Genomic DNA, 14,160 nt, shown 5'->3' with positions numbered 1-14,160 from the left:
ATTCAACGCGTCCTCGTTCGGCCCGGTTTCTCCCTCTCTGTTCATCTCCACCGTGAAAGGACGCGGTTATCAGCTATTCCCGGTGGGGAATACGCAGATTCGCGTTATGCATTTCTTCCTTAGAAATCGATTCTGTCTTATGACGCGTCATCTCTTGGAAATTTAATAAAAGCAGTTATTTTTGTATTGGGGATGCTGCGCACTTAACTTTTTACTTAAAAGATTCTATTCGGCAAGCCTTAACACAAATTTCCTACCATTTTTGTAATTTCTATACAAGTATTATGTAAACCGCTAATCCGAGCTTTAGACAGATTTTGCTGTTGCCAAGAAATTGGCGTTGCTCGGATTTCCTCGGCTCAATTGCAATAACGAGGTCGATTTTTCTATGTTGCAACTCAGAGTGTGAAAGACGATTTAGTCAACCCATTCGACTAGAACCAGTTTATTTTAATTGAATTCCCGTCTCGCAGTAAAAAGCGACTGATAATCACACTATGTCTCTGCTTCTTTTGCAGGTATGATTACTCTGGTTGATGGTGCGCCGATTTTCGCGGACCCACTGAAAGAATGGAAGATATTAGTGACGCATTACGGAGGACTGGCCGGTCTCGCTCTAATCGGGCTCATCTTGGCAGCTATTCTTCCTTGCGCGGGTCTCTTTTTCTGTTGTTGTAGATGCGCGGGGCATTGCGGTGCCAGAAGCCAACCCTTCGACAAAAAGCACGATCACTGCAGGAAGATTATGCTTAGCATGTTGTTGATTGGGGTCGCCACTATTATTTTGTAAGTTTCACTATTTTGGCAGAAGACACCACGCCATTAAAATAATCTAGAACATTCATGTTGGAAGCTTTCCTTCACATCTCTAGTAGTACATATAAAGTTAAAAAGAGTTGGAATTTGTACAAATGTAAAAGGATGAATTTAATTCAACATTTTTCATTTAATTGTTTCATTAATTATACATTAGAGCGAAACAAAAATAATAAATAAAGATTTTTGCTACGATATTTTACGATTTGTATTACACGCCATTATGATTCTCCGAAATGCGGAAATTTCCAAAACGCGCGCTTTTTTCCACTTGAAGCACTAATAAATGTATCAATGAATAATGCGTTGCACGGTTTCATTGCGATAATTAACTTGCCCCTCTCCTCGAAATTTAATTGTCCCGAGCGCAATTTAATCCGCTTTCGTAAAATACGATATTAATATTCGAGACGTCAAATACGTTTAATGGCAGCTTTGTATAAAATCCGGTAATGGAATTTCTATTTCCGTATCGCCTCGTTGTTGTAATAAAACGTAGACACGCGGACAATTAACTGCAGATTTGGTGTGGTGTGCGCCTTCGTGACGAACGAATACATGCAGGAGGGAACCAAAGAGCTTCCGTGTAAAGCCAAGACTAGTTTGAAAGATGTCAAGCTCTACTTGACTACCACGAAACAAGAAATCGACAATTTGCTCAAGACCAATCCCGAGGAGCTGGAAGTTACGCTCAACAATATCCTGCAGGCCAGCGGCAAAATCGTCACCGAACAACTGGCGGAATATTCGCACGCCGTCTCCCTGACCAATCTGAACGACATCGTTGCCGGGTTGGAGTCGATCAGAGAAGATCTAAGATTGATGAATAAGATAACGCAGGAATTGCGGATAAACGCCAGTCAATTAGATATTGGTACACGCAACTTGTTTCTCTAAATTTTCTACATTTATTGAAATTGAAATATCAATCAACTTTAATTAAGCTTCTTTTTTGCGGAGAGAAAGAAAAAGAGAGTTTTATGCAGAATAAATAAAAAATTAATTTATCCACATGTTAAATTGAATTTATATACATGTAAAATTTAAAACGTCTAGAATTTTTTTCTCTGATTTTCTTTTTTACCTAATTCTCTCTCTCTCTCTCTCTCTCTCTCTCTCTCTCTCTCTCTCTCTCTCTCTCTCTCTCTCTCTCTCTCTCTCTCTCTCTCAAGTATCATAATCTTCGAAGATTTAGAAAACGTGCAGAACACAAATTCTTAAAAAAATATTAACTCAAAGTATTTACTCAAATTTTATATATTAAGTATGATAATTATATATGAATTAATTTTTGTATATAAAATTGTTAATAGACACAAAAAAATTGGTTTTTTTTAGTTGTTCGTGGCGTCAAAAAAAATCTTCTTCACACGCTAGCTGCGTGTACGACTGACAAGTGCCAACGAGTTCTGCACGACTACAAAGTGAATCAGATGTCGGTACAGGTGGACTTCGATAAGGTAAGAAGACGCAATTTGTTTCTTATCATAGATATTACCTCAGTTAATTACTTATGGTTAATTACGAGCATTTTCCTTATTTACACGCAGTACATGGACCGTTACTTCCCAAAGGTATGAGTTTATAATAAAAGAAAATATTTCTGCAATGTAATAAAATTTAATAAAAATGCCTTCAGACCTCGATATACAAAAAAATTCATTTGAAGACGAAATCAAATTTTTTTGCAATCTCGGCATTGTTTTTATTATCTTTAAACAAATGTTATCTCGGGGTCTAAGAGCATTGAAAACAGAGATTTTTTAATGTATTGAAACGGTAGATTTGATTTACAAGGCTTGCCTTGGCTTTCGTTTGCTCATAATAAGGCTTCTTAAAATAAAGTCACTAATGTCACGAATCTTACTGAAGCAATTAGATCTAATAAGAATTCTTTGTCACAACACTTTTAGTCATAAAGGGTACTAAATATTTGAATTAATTAAATCACAAACAAGTTAAAATATAATGCATGATACATCGGTGCAAGTAATTTGTAAAAACGGATACATTTTGACATATTGTAGATCAGTGCAATTATTGCTTTATTGTAATTTATTACCAAATATCTTCTAATAACGAATATTGTAGTTACTGATACTGATATCGCGTGATCATTAGTGTACGAGGGAGAGATACTGTATAAATTCATTTGATTCCATGCTTGCCACAAATAGCTTCTAGCATCTGTAAGTTGTAAGCAGAAGCATGCAATTTCCTTACTCATATGTATATCGTTTTAAATAGAAATATATTTATTTGCATTATTCGATTAATTTTGCAAAGTAATTTGCATGAGTAAAGATATTTGCCAAATGTATAAGTACATTATATAATTATGTTAAATTTTTTTTAAGAGCACATTTCTTAATAGTTGCACTTCTCTCGAGTGTAAAAGTAAAAATTCTTAAATAATTGTTTGTTTCATGAAACAATAATTAGAAAAAATGTATTTTATATACAGGATGTCTTATTTTTTGTGCATTATTTTTGAACGATAGAATTTCCTTAGTTAATATGATGATTTTTTCTTTCTAAAAATATCAAGTTATTAATTACTTTTTTAAGGTACGATTGATGGAAGAGGAAAATCTTTTTGCGTCCTAAATTTCAGGGAACCAAATGAGTTACAAAACTACATTTTCCAACTAACCTGAAGTAATTCATCAATATAATTCCAATCTGGAATTTAATAGTATTTTTAAAAATGATATGATAAATGAGAATATTCCCTGGTATTTCCTTTATGAAAAAGTTGCATGAGTAATTTGACGTAAAAAAAAATAATGTGCGAGAAGTGGGACATTGAAAAAGAGACGATTTAAAGCACAAAAATTAGCAGTATGAAAAAATATATTTGTAGTTTTATCTTTACACGGAGAGAATTTTCTCTTAAAAATTACCCTGAAAATCGTGGTAATTGTGAGACAACGTAAACCTTGGAAAATTTTACCATACTTTTAATAAAATTTACAAAAATTTAGTAAAGTTTAGTAAAATTTTAAGAAAATTTGGCTAAGTTTTAGTAAATTTTGTTAGAAGTATAGTAAAATTTACTAAAACTTAGCCAAATTTTCTTAAAATTTTACTAAACTTTACTAAATTTTTGTAAATTTTATTAAAAGTATGGTAAAATTTTCCAAGGTTTACGTTGTCTCACAATTACCACGATTTTCAGGGTAATTTTTAAGAGAAAATTCTCTCCGTGTACTTTCTTGGCACTAAAATATATTCTCTGTAAAAAGTTATGACCTGTTGTTGCAATTTTTTTAAGTATTCTAATTTTAAAATATTAAAAAATGTACATATACAACGTATGTATAAGTATTCTTTTCATTTATATACGTATTTCAGTTATTTGTGTGTGTGTGTGTGTGTGTGTGTGTGTGTGTGTGTGTGTGTGTGTGTGTGTGTGTGTGTGTGTGTGTGTGTCGCGTGCTCTGTAGAGTTAAATTTTGTAAAATTTAGAAAATTTTATGTTTTCTGACTTGTCTTATGCTTTGGAAGTCGCATTTAGCATGCATTATTGAGATCCAGCAAGAAGATTGTAATCTGTTTTATGTATAGTTAATCTTATTAGCGATTTTATTAATGCCATTTGAAATAATGTCATAATGTGTACTTTTCAGCTGCCGGATGTTACATTCGCGTTACATAATATTACTGTGCTCATGGAGAGTAATATAGTGTCGGAAGTGAGCCAAGGCAGGGATTCATTTCTGAAGATTCAGAAGGATATACAGCATGCTGTTAATCAGACGATCCCCGTGGTCAGCGCGAGTATTCGAAGAGCTTGTAACTACCTGGCGAGCATCGCCAATAATATGACTGCCCTCATCGACAGGATAAATGTCGACATAGATAAAGTTTATATGCGACACTTAGAAGTTGCTCGGAGCAATATAAATCAGTATTCACCTTATAGGTTCGTGAACGAATAAACTCGAGATAAATGCGTTGCGAGATATAGGATTTATACAAGATATCTAATGGTCCTTAAATACGTTCTATATTCATTCTAGATATTATCTTGGTCTTAGTATATCCGGTATTCTTTTAACTGTCTTGATGTGTTTAACGTGCGGCCTTCTTTGCGGTATTTGTGGAAAGCGTCCGGACGGATACGGAGACGATTGCTGTAATAAGGGATCAGGTGCACGATTTCTTATGATGTAAGTTACATAAATTACTGGAATAAAATCGCTTACTATTGTACTATCTTTTTTATTATCGTTTATATTTCAAATCGCAGGGCTGTGTGGATCATCTTTCTATTAACGAGCGTTTTGATGGTTGTGACCGTTGTTCACATGATAACCGGTGTTATGGCCCAACGTGGTATCTGCGAACCTTTAAAGAATCCGAAAGACAACAGGATGTTCGAGCTGGTCGACGAGCTTGTGCAGATCAAGAGAATACTTTATCCGAAAAATCCTAATGCGAATATTAACATGAGTTACATTGTAACGTAAGTATATATATATAAAAACTATTTCTGTATTTTTTGTATTTTAAAATCGGTAAAATTTTGATGAAATTTTATATTCTTGAGATTAATACTGATAATTTTATTACAAATGAAAAATGAAGACTCTTATCAATCTATTATTATTTAATAACCATCACATAAAAATGATATGTAATGATTGATTTCTTTTTATTACAGAAAATGCCATGAGAACGAGACACTTTACAATGTGTTGAATCTAAAAAATGTGTTTCATGTTGAAAGCCTGCGCGATTATAGCGGACGTTACGACATCAATGATACCATCCAACAACTGCGCCGCAAGATCAGCCTTTCGCCCGGTGTAGTGATCCTGAAGGATAGCGCGAGATCCAAACTGAACGATTTAGCGCAGAGCGGCCTCAGTGACATCAAGTTCTATCAGTACGCCGAACTGCTCGCCGAGAACATTACGAATATTAACTTGGAACATCTTGCCAAACAGTTACGAGAGGTTTCCGCTAAATTGCCGGAGGGACAAGACGAGATTAGGCTTAGTCTCGAGAAGAATGCGCATGATTTGGAACATTATCACAGAGATTTGGTTATGCCCATGGCCACGCTTAGTGAGCAATTGAGCGCAAATGCGCTGGCGCTTCAGGAGAACATTAAGTTCAATCATAGCTCGATGGCGGACGCTATTCACGATTTAGTGGATGAAGTTACCAAAGCGCAGCAGTTTCTAAATAAGGACGGACCGGAATATGTTCAATACGTATGTCTCGTTCTTGTACAAGATATCATATATCTTTATAATATTAATATATGCTACATTAATGTTATTTATAATGTTAACTTAAAATAATAATGTTATTGTTGATAGCTCGCCACTAAATTTGGCAACGCTTTCTTGCATCAAGTGGACAATTTCCTCGAGCACGTCATTGAATCTGCAATGTTCAAAATTGGAAGGTGTGCTCCTGTATCGAATGCTTACAATGCAACGCTGGTGGCGGGATGCAACAGAATCTTAGATCCATTTGTGAGTATTTTATTAATTTTGTTATACGCATTCATAATTTCATAAATCCATACGTGCTTATCACGTACTATACATTAGCGTGTTTATTATGAATTTCTATAAATTTTCTATAAATTCAATTAAAATTTAATCCAAATAAAAATTTCTTAACCGTTTTGAAAGCTCGTATTTGATAAACAAATTTATTGCGCTAAACAATAACTAAAATATTCAATTGTAAACCTATGTTTATATGTAGAACGGCTTCTGGGTGAGCGTCGGTTGGTGCTTGATTTTATTCATACCGACGATAGTGCTCTGTGTGAAATTAAGCGCTCTATACCAAAAGTCAGATCCATACCCGGGGCCTCTTGTCGAAGCGTAAGTTTCTTTTTTTCTGTCGATACAACAGTTCACGACTGCGACTTAAAAACCGTCTCTTAATTGTTTTTGATTCTTCCAATCTATGGTGCATGACGATATTTAAGATACTAATGTGTTTAGTAAATCCATTGTCAATCGAGATCGTGCATTGAACATTCTCCGAACCGTTGATTAACGTCCCAAGTGTCGATTACAAATTCAAAAGAAACAAAATATTAAAAAACGAGACGCATTATACGTTAAACTTCGGAGGTGATAAGGCTTTTTTTCTTTCTTTTCTCTGCGAGCCTCAACGTACAACGAATCCCTGAGCACCTCTCATGTAGAAATTGTTAATTCTTTTATTTCCGTCTCGTAGTCATTCTCGAGCTTCCATTTATTATGGCATGTATTTATTCGCGCTTTGTAACATCTTTGATATCGGCATGTCCTCGTTCTTTCGTTTATAAGAAGATCCTTCGATTCCGGAAATTCTAAAAGAATTTCCAGGATTGAAATCACTTTTTCGATTTCAAAAACTCATTGTCTTTCCAAAACAGAAATAATTGTCTGAGATAAGTAAATTGTTTCATGTCTAATTTTAATTTTCTTACGTGATGTATTAACAATTCTTATTTACAGTCAATGAGGAAATTTTATACCATAAAAAAATTTACCAGTACTATTTCAATCAAGTTGTCCGCGTTATTTCAATGTTTGCAAATAATGCCCCAACTATATCTCGAACGCACATTCTCTTACTGATTGCGGATCATAACGAAAAATTATGGAAAATCTGTTTTACTTAAACCTATTTTGGTCGCGATCCAGCGCGGTAGACTAGATTATGTTTAAAGTAGCTATCTAATGTGTGGAATGGTTGTTGGAATCTAACCGCTAACACGCTCCGTTACAGTGAATATTTGTATGACGCGTACGCAGACAGGGATAACATACCCCTCGCCCAGTAAGTACCATGACAAAGCCAAAGTGTTCTCGCATGTTTCACATATATCCCGAGATATACGCATGTAAGACGTTGTTAGAATTTTCTCTGTGATATAAGTTGTTTGAAGCGACACAATGTACCTCATTTTTCACCGTAGATCGTATAGTCGTTCATTTTCTGGTAATTAAAAATAATACTTTGTTTTTGAAATGGTTCTCACATTTTTTTCTATTTCATTCGTTAGACAGAACAAAGAAAATGAGCTACTATATAACACTTGAGAAATAGTAAGAATTTTAATACAATTGTTTTTACAAATACATTTGGGTGATATATGTATATAAATGGATACTTTATTGTTTCAATTTATTTTTTATTTTTTCAATAATAAATTATATTATTGTTTAAAAAAAGAAGATATATTTGAACAATCAGAGAGAAATTTACTTATTACTTTAGTGTACATCGAGAATGTCTTGCTTTTAATTTTTATACGACTGCATGTAATGCAACACGCACTCCTTACAAAGATTTTAACTCTTTCTCTACCTGTCGTTGATATATTGCGTGTTAAATTGCATTAAATTCTGGAATTTATTTTCCGCTTATTCGACTCGACTTCTATCATTGAACGTAGCATTGATATTTTCTGCTTAGGAGCTTTGCTAGGAGCAACGTATACGAATACGAATACGAATAGATTACGACTTTTTGATTAAGTGTAGGGATCGACTACGATCTGAGAAGTGTTTTTTAATCGTAAAACTCTGTAGTGAGCTCTCTCTCTCTCTCTCTCTCTCTCTTTCTCTCTTGTATAGCAATTAAATACCGGAAAAGTACAAGTCTTCAATTAACAGAGTAAATCAGAGCGAATCAAGGGAATTGGTGTACAGATTCCTGATCCAATCTCTATCTTATTCCGTTTCACTCAATCCCATGTTAATCTAACTAATTCCATCGCGTCCAATCCACGTCATCCATTGTAGAAAACGATAAGTTACGGTGACACTGTAATCAGCTAAGCATCAGAGTGCAATTCATCATTCCGCGAGCTTGTGCTTCCGCAGTTCCACAGTTCCACAGTTAGTACGCACTATCCAGAGCAGTGTTTTCCAAAGGGCGTTGCTCAAGCTACGGTACGAACGCAAGTTGCACAAATTTTTCAAGGAAGGGGGGGGAGGGAAACAGGGAGAGCTAGTTTTTCGTGACCAGGACAAATTGCTGGTGCAAATGCTGAACAGAGGTTCTTAACAGTTACACCGCGCGGCTTATTAGCGTATGACACGCACTCTGCGTCTCTAACTCGCATGACGCTCGTCATCGTAGGGCAGGCAATGTCTTAAAGAAACGTCTAATTGCAGCGTCCACGATAAGAAGCACGTCTCTCACGGTAGGCATCATCCCGCGGCATACGTTGAAAGCTACGACGGACCGGTGCTAGGATACGGCGAGCGCGAGAGGATTCCCGACGCCCACCAAAGTACGTCGCACCACGACTCGAGATACTCCGATTTGGCACCCAAGTAAGTGGAGCCGTCTCGTCCAGGGGGCTATTATTACCAACCACTATCCCGAGAAACGAGTTCCCGCAGTCATCATCGACATCTCGCACGCATCTTTCGATCGACGGGACGTAGCGCTAAGAATGATACGTTATCAACGCATTGTACCGCGTTTAACGTGGCATCGTGGCGACGTTACGTACTTTCATTCCTGCCTCTCTTCCTCTCCCTTTCTCTCTTTCTCTCATTGTCTCTCTCGCCGTTTCATCGGTCACGTCTTATTTCTTTACAGTTTCACCCTATCGTGGCGAAACCACGAACATACCGCTCCTTCAAAAACAGAACCTCACAGTAAAGTCTTTAGTGTATCACTAGAGTCGCAGTAAGTTCCTAACGGCGCCGGTAACGGCGTAAAGCCAGCTTTCTGTGAAACGTAAACGCTTTCACTTTGTTTTAAGTATATACCGACACTTGTATCTGGCGGTCAGCAGTATCATCTCTTCGTGATTCTCGCCCGGCACGAGCAGGGTTCCCACTCGTCGAGCGATCTCATATTATTTCCATGCATAGATCTTCGGAACGGCCGACGTCGTTCCGCTCTAGATCTCGGAAGAGCGGGTCTCATCGAGCCGCTCGATGAGCGGAGCGGTGCGACACATCCGCCACTTTCTCGCGGTACCTGAGCTCGAACGAAACGGCGGAGCGGCGGCGGCGGCGTCGACCGTTCCGGTTTCCCCCGCGCGCATTTCGTGCGTTTTCTACAATTTTGATTGTGTTGACTATAGCACCATGTTGACGCATGTTTCATGCAGCCCCGATGGTCACAATTTTTCTCCCGGTTCTTTCCAGGTGAGTGGGAACCCTGCGGGGGGCTCGACCTCTCGCGTCTCTCGATACGCCTCTGCACGTAAGTCGTAAAGACTATTGTTTTACACAAATGTTTCTACGTTTCTCCTCCTGCGTTCGTTCCATTTCTCTCTGTTTCTTTTCTCTTTCTTTTTGTTTTGTTCAACTGGTCATGTCACAAATAGCTTTGCAAGAGAACCAGGCTTTTCGCAAGAAATGATCTGAAACAAGGTCTGAATGACCGTTTAGTTTCCTCCCCGCTCCGTGGAGGTGTTCTCTTGTCGTTGACTGGATAATAATTATTTTCAATAGAAAGAACGGTCATTATAGATCAACTTCCGTCGTGTTGATTTCGCTTCAAGGTACTTTGCAATTTGCCGCGAAAAAGCATGTCTATCTCGACGAGAATATACTTTGCGGATTGTAATCCGAACGTTTCAATAAAAAAATTAGAATATTACTTTCATTTCGCTTGGGCGGCTGCTGTATCATATATTAGTTTGCTAAGGCATTTTACTGTGGCAAGGATACGATTGGTCAAAGTTTAGCTCTTTCACTACCAAAGGATGATGATCTTTTTTTCGACGCCAGAGAGTGGTGGAAAGGGCTAAATGGGATCAGTAAAACGCTAGGAAACGCAAAATGCTAGCATCTTACGATCGAACTTGAACGTTATATAAATGATCGTCAATCATTAAGATGGTAAATGCTGTTTTACAGAAATTGGGACTTCCCCAACGGTGGTCCGCCAAGGTATCAACCAGCTGCCGGGGCTCCGCCTCCTTTAAGCACTGAATACGAACGACCGCCGCCTTATTACTATCCTGGGCCAGGGTAAGTATTTATCTTTCCTTTGTCGGTGATGCTTGCTCGAAGGCCACTTGTCCTTTTCCGAACGGCGAGATATCGCGCTTCAACTTTTTCTTTCGGGTAAGCAACCGTTTGCTTCTCGCAATAAATTTCGAGAGAAAAGAAAGACCTCTGTCTGTTTCAGGGATAGAAATTAGGAAACAAGTGCCGTGGCATGCACAAAAGCAGCGCTGAACAGTGTGGCGACGCACAGCCTCACGCGCAGCTACAAGCGAAAGAAGAGAGAGAAATCCGGATGTAAAAGGGACTACGTATAATACTTGGCGTTTGTTCCTGAGCATGCCACGGATTGTGCGAACATCAAGACCAAGTTTAATACAGACTGAGATAGGCCAATCCTTTCAACGTGAAGTTTCCTCCTTCCGTGGGGGCGCAAGTAACGTATAGTCGATATAATTGCGACGCAAATTCCTCTTTTCATTGAAGCATCGCTTAATTAATACTCGTGCGTTTTTGTACCGCGGAAGGAACACCGTTTTCGATTAAATACAAACTTTAGGAAATGCGAAATCTCGCCGTTTCTCCCTTTTAATGTAAGAACAAACAATACATGGATGTAAATATAGTGTGGCTCACTCAACATCCGTTTTTGTCTACTGAGTATTGAGATACTCGCATGTCTTACGTCAGTTAAAGTAATTTATACATATATAGAACAAAAGATTGATCGAGCACAAAATGGAGTAAAAAAAGAACAGAATCAGAAGATGAAGACTTTTTTTTTACCAATAGAAAGTATTCAATCTTCGCCAGTAATAATAAACAGTAAAAAAATTCAAACTTTTTTGATGGTTGATCAAACTGGCATAGATTAATTACGACGTTTTGGCCTGAATTTTAGGCTTTTTTCAAGTATCGATAGTGAAATTCTTAGTGAAGTTTCTTTTGTTTAACGATACGTAAAGACTGTGCGTCTACATATATCTACCGATCGAATTATCCAGCACAAATTATTAATGCTGCCAATCCAGCGCGTCGTTTTCCATGTGAGGGGTTCCTCCTCAATTTTGACACCAGATTGCCGATTTACCACTTTGAGCTACCAATCAACGCCATATAAAAATGCCAAACGACACACGTGGATTTACATGTATTGTTGTGCTACGAGTATCGTGTGGTTCGTTACGGATCTCGCTCTATAATTGAGGAGGGAAGAATACTGATTTAAAGTCTTGTGTTCCGCCAGGTGCCGATTTCTATCTTATGGCGGAAGGAGAGAGAAGGAGATTTTCCGAGCGACGCGACCGCTCTATTATAAATACTCTGTGTATATGGATTTTAAAGTAGCCGTTTTCTTATTACTCTATCTTACTATATAACTTTTTATCGATAAACCGAAGCGATTACTTACGCCGCATAGATCGCACTTGTACGTTCGCTTAATCGGATCTGCGCGCTGTATGAATTCTTTAATGCATGTATTATTGCATCCGTCGTTCCTCCTACATTCGATTACAGTAATTCGTCGGGCAAATGCAAATGTTTCTCGTTCGTGCATGTTAATTGAATTCATGTATAATGAAATCTAAGGATCTACGTGATGCATTACCATTATGAGTATCGTGAACCAGTCAAGAATTAGCGGAATTGTAGAATTCTTGTTTTTATATAATTGATAATATATCTCTTACATCACTAATTAGTAATTCTTAATGGTATTGTACTACGTAGATCCATCATGTCTATTAAGTTTAAAAACTTTTAGGGTTAAAAAATTACAGAAAGAAATACGACACATAAATCACTTGCTTCCTGTAATATATGTGTATCATTTCTTAGAAAGATATCAATTTATTTAGATTTATTTAATATAAATTTGCATTCGACATTACTGCCAAACAAAGAATTAATAAACGTTGCACAAAATTATTGCTCTAATTACAAGAAAAAGGGATATTGGGATGTTGCGGAATAATATGTAGGAATGGACCGACATCGACCCTCTGGAAATTGCTCTCGCACGTGTACAGAGCAAAAAGTGATATTGATATTCAACTTCATTGAATTCATGTTTGGATACTGATTCTTATATTTATTCGTGAATGAATGAATTGCGATATTTGTGTGATATAAAGTCCTTTCTTGAATGCATGTAGCGTTGGAAATTAAGTTCGCCGATATCAATTTTAACTCTTAGTTCTCAGAGCAGAAATTTGGGGTATAAGAGAGAGAGGTATAAAAGCAAGGCTCATATTCTATAATCTCTCTAATAGAGAATACGTTTATATGATACAAAATCTTTCGAATTTTGTTAAAATTTTACAGTGAGTTTTCTTTCAATGCCTCTTGTTACACAATAAGATATAATCGTATACTAGGACTTGATCGAGTATTGGCAATTCGGAATTGCCAAAGTATCAGTCACTCTTTTCCTTCGTGTATCGTGTTAAAATGGTGTGAATGAGAGCACGAAATCTCTCAGATATTAATGAGAACGTGCATGCGAAAAATGCGAAAGACGATGTATTATGACGACGATATGTGCGCGAGTACATGTGATGAATGAGAGAATTGTCGCAATAGAATTTGCAAAATAAAATTTTGCAAAAATTCCCGCTGTATCATTACCGTATGTATCTAGTAGCGTAATCTTATTGAATCTACGTCTTAGTCTATCGACACGATGTACGTATGCGTCACGCGATTCGGAAAAACAATAATGTTTAAATTAATGAAATGTAATAATCGAATATAATGCATGGATTTCATAAAGATTTTAACACCCAATACTCTCGAGCATTAAAGAGACGACAAAAAACGCGTTTCGGAGAACGAGTGCTGTCAATTAGATATCCCAGAAAAAAAATTCGTATTGCACCTGAAATTCCGCCGAAAAATAAAACAAAAACAATAAAATTTCTTGATGCTATTTTTATAATGTAATGACGGTGTAGTGATGACTTTTACCGGGCACTCCTTCTCCACATTCGCGAATGCATTGAGTAAACGCGATGTAGAGCCTTATCGAAAAGAAATTTTCTCTTTCTCATCTTTCTGAAAGAGTTAAAAGTTTAAGACCGACAGAATTGAATTGAAGAGACAATGCGGAAAAAATTCTTAAGTGTACAAAACACCTCTATTATATTCTGTATTTATCAACATACATTATTTGACTTGGAAATTCGTATCTTTTACGATCCCTTTATTTAACATCCTTCAACGATTCTTTAATAAAACTTCTTGTTAATGAGTATTCATAACTGAACGACTCAATAGATTTGTCTCTGCTCAATTCGATTCAAGAGATGGATAAAAGAATTTGTGCATTTATTGTCCGTCATTACATTGTTACATTGAATGTTTAAATGTTCAAGTATTTACTTCTGTCTGCTCAATTTCCCAGGAT

General features: G+C 36.8%; 1 protein-coding gene across 11 annotated transcripts in view; it reads left to right on the top strand.

Annotated features, from left to right (window-relative positions):
* Positions 1 to 13,611, top strand: part of LOC105836335 (prominin-like protein) — a 37,644-nt gene extending 24,033 nt beyond the window's left edge. Inside the window, exons 2-17 of one of the 11 annotated variants that reach the window (XM_036291800.1) lie at positions 519 to 786; positions 1,338 to 1,690; positions 2,155 to 2,276; positions 2,367 to 2,390; positions 2,994 to 3,005; positions 4,446 to 4,741; positions 4,839 to 4,988; positions 5,069 to 5,284; positions 5,483 to 6,038; positions 6,147 to 6,305; positions 6,544 to 6,665; positions 7,564 to 7,614; positions 8,958 to 9,119; positions 9,391 to 9,480; positions 10,665 to 10,778; positions 12,001 to 13,611. In XM_036291800.1, the coding sequence (XP_036147693.1) occupies positions 519 to 786; positions 1,338 to 1,690; positions 2,155 to 2,276; positions 2,367 to 2,390; positions 2,994 to 3,005; positions 4,446 to 4,741; positions 4,839 to 4,988; positions 5,069 to 5,284; positions 5,483 to 6,038; positions 6,147 to 6,305; positions 6,544 to 6,665; positions 7,564 to 7,614; positions 8,958 to 9,119; positions 9,391 to 9,480; positions 10,665 to 10,778; positions 12,001 to 12,133 (2,828 nt within the window). In that variant the 3' untranslated portion in view covers positions 12,134 to 13,611. Of the gene's footprint in view, positions 1 to 518; positions 787 to 1,337; positions 1,691 to 2,154; positions 2,277 to 2,366; positions 2,391 to 2,993; positions 3,006 to 4,445; positions 4,742 to 4,838; positions 4,989 to 5,068; positions 5,285 to 5,482; positions 6,039 to 6,146; positions 6,306 to 6,543; positions 6,666 to 7,563; positions 7,615 to 8,957; positions 9,120 to 9,390; positions 9,481 to 9,910; positions 10,006 to 10,664; positions 10,779 to 10,938 lie in introns of those variants that run through there. The other 10 variants (XM_012680300.3, XM_012680294.3, XM_036291806.1 and 7 more) reach the window with 10 other exon arrangements.
* Positions 13,612 to 14,160: the final 549 nt, after the last annotated feature.

Source organism: Monomorium pharaonis, chromosome 9 (assembly GCF_013373865.1).
Source record: "Monomorium pharaonis isolate MP-MQ-018 chromosome 9, ASM1337386v2, whole genome shotgun sequence".
NCBI classification, from domain to species: Eukaryota; Metazoa; Arthropoda; class Insecta; order Hymenoptera; family Formicidae; genus Monomorium; species Monomorium pharaonis.
This window is presented reverse-complemented; position numbering and strand designations above follow the sequence as displayed.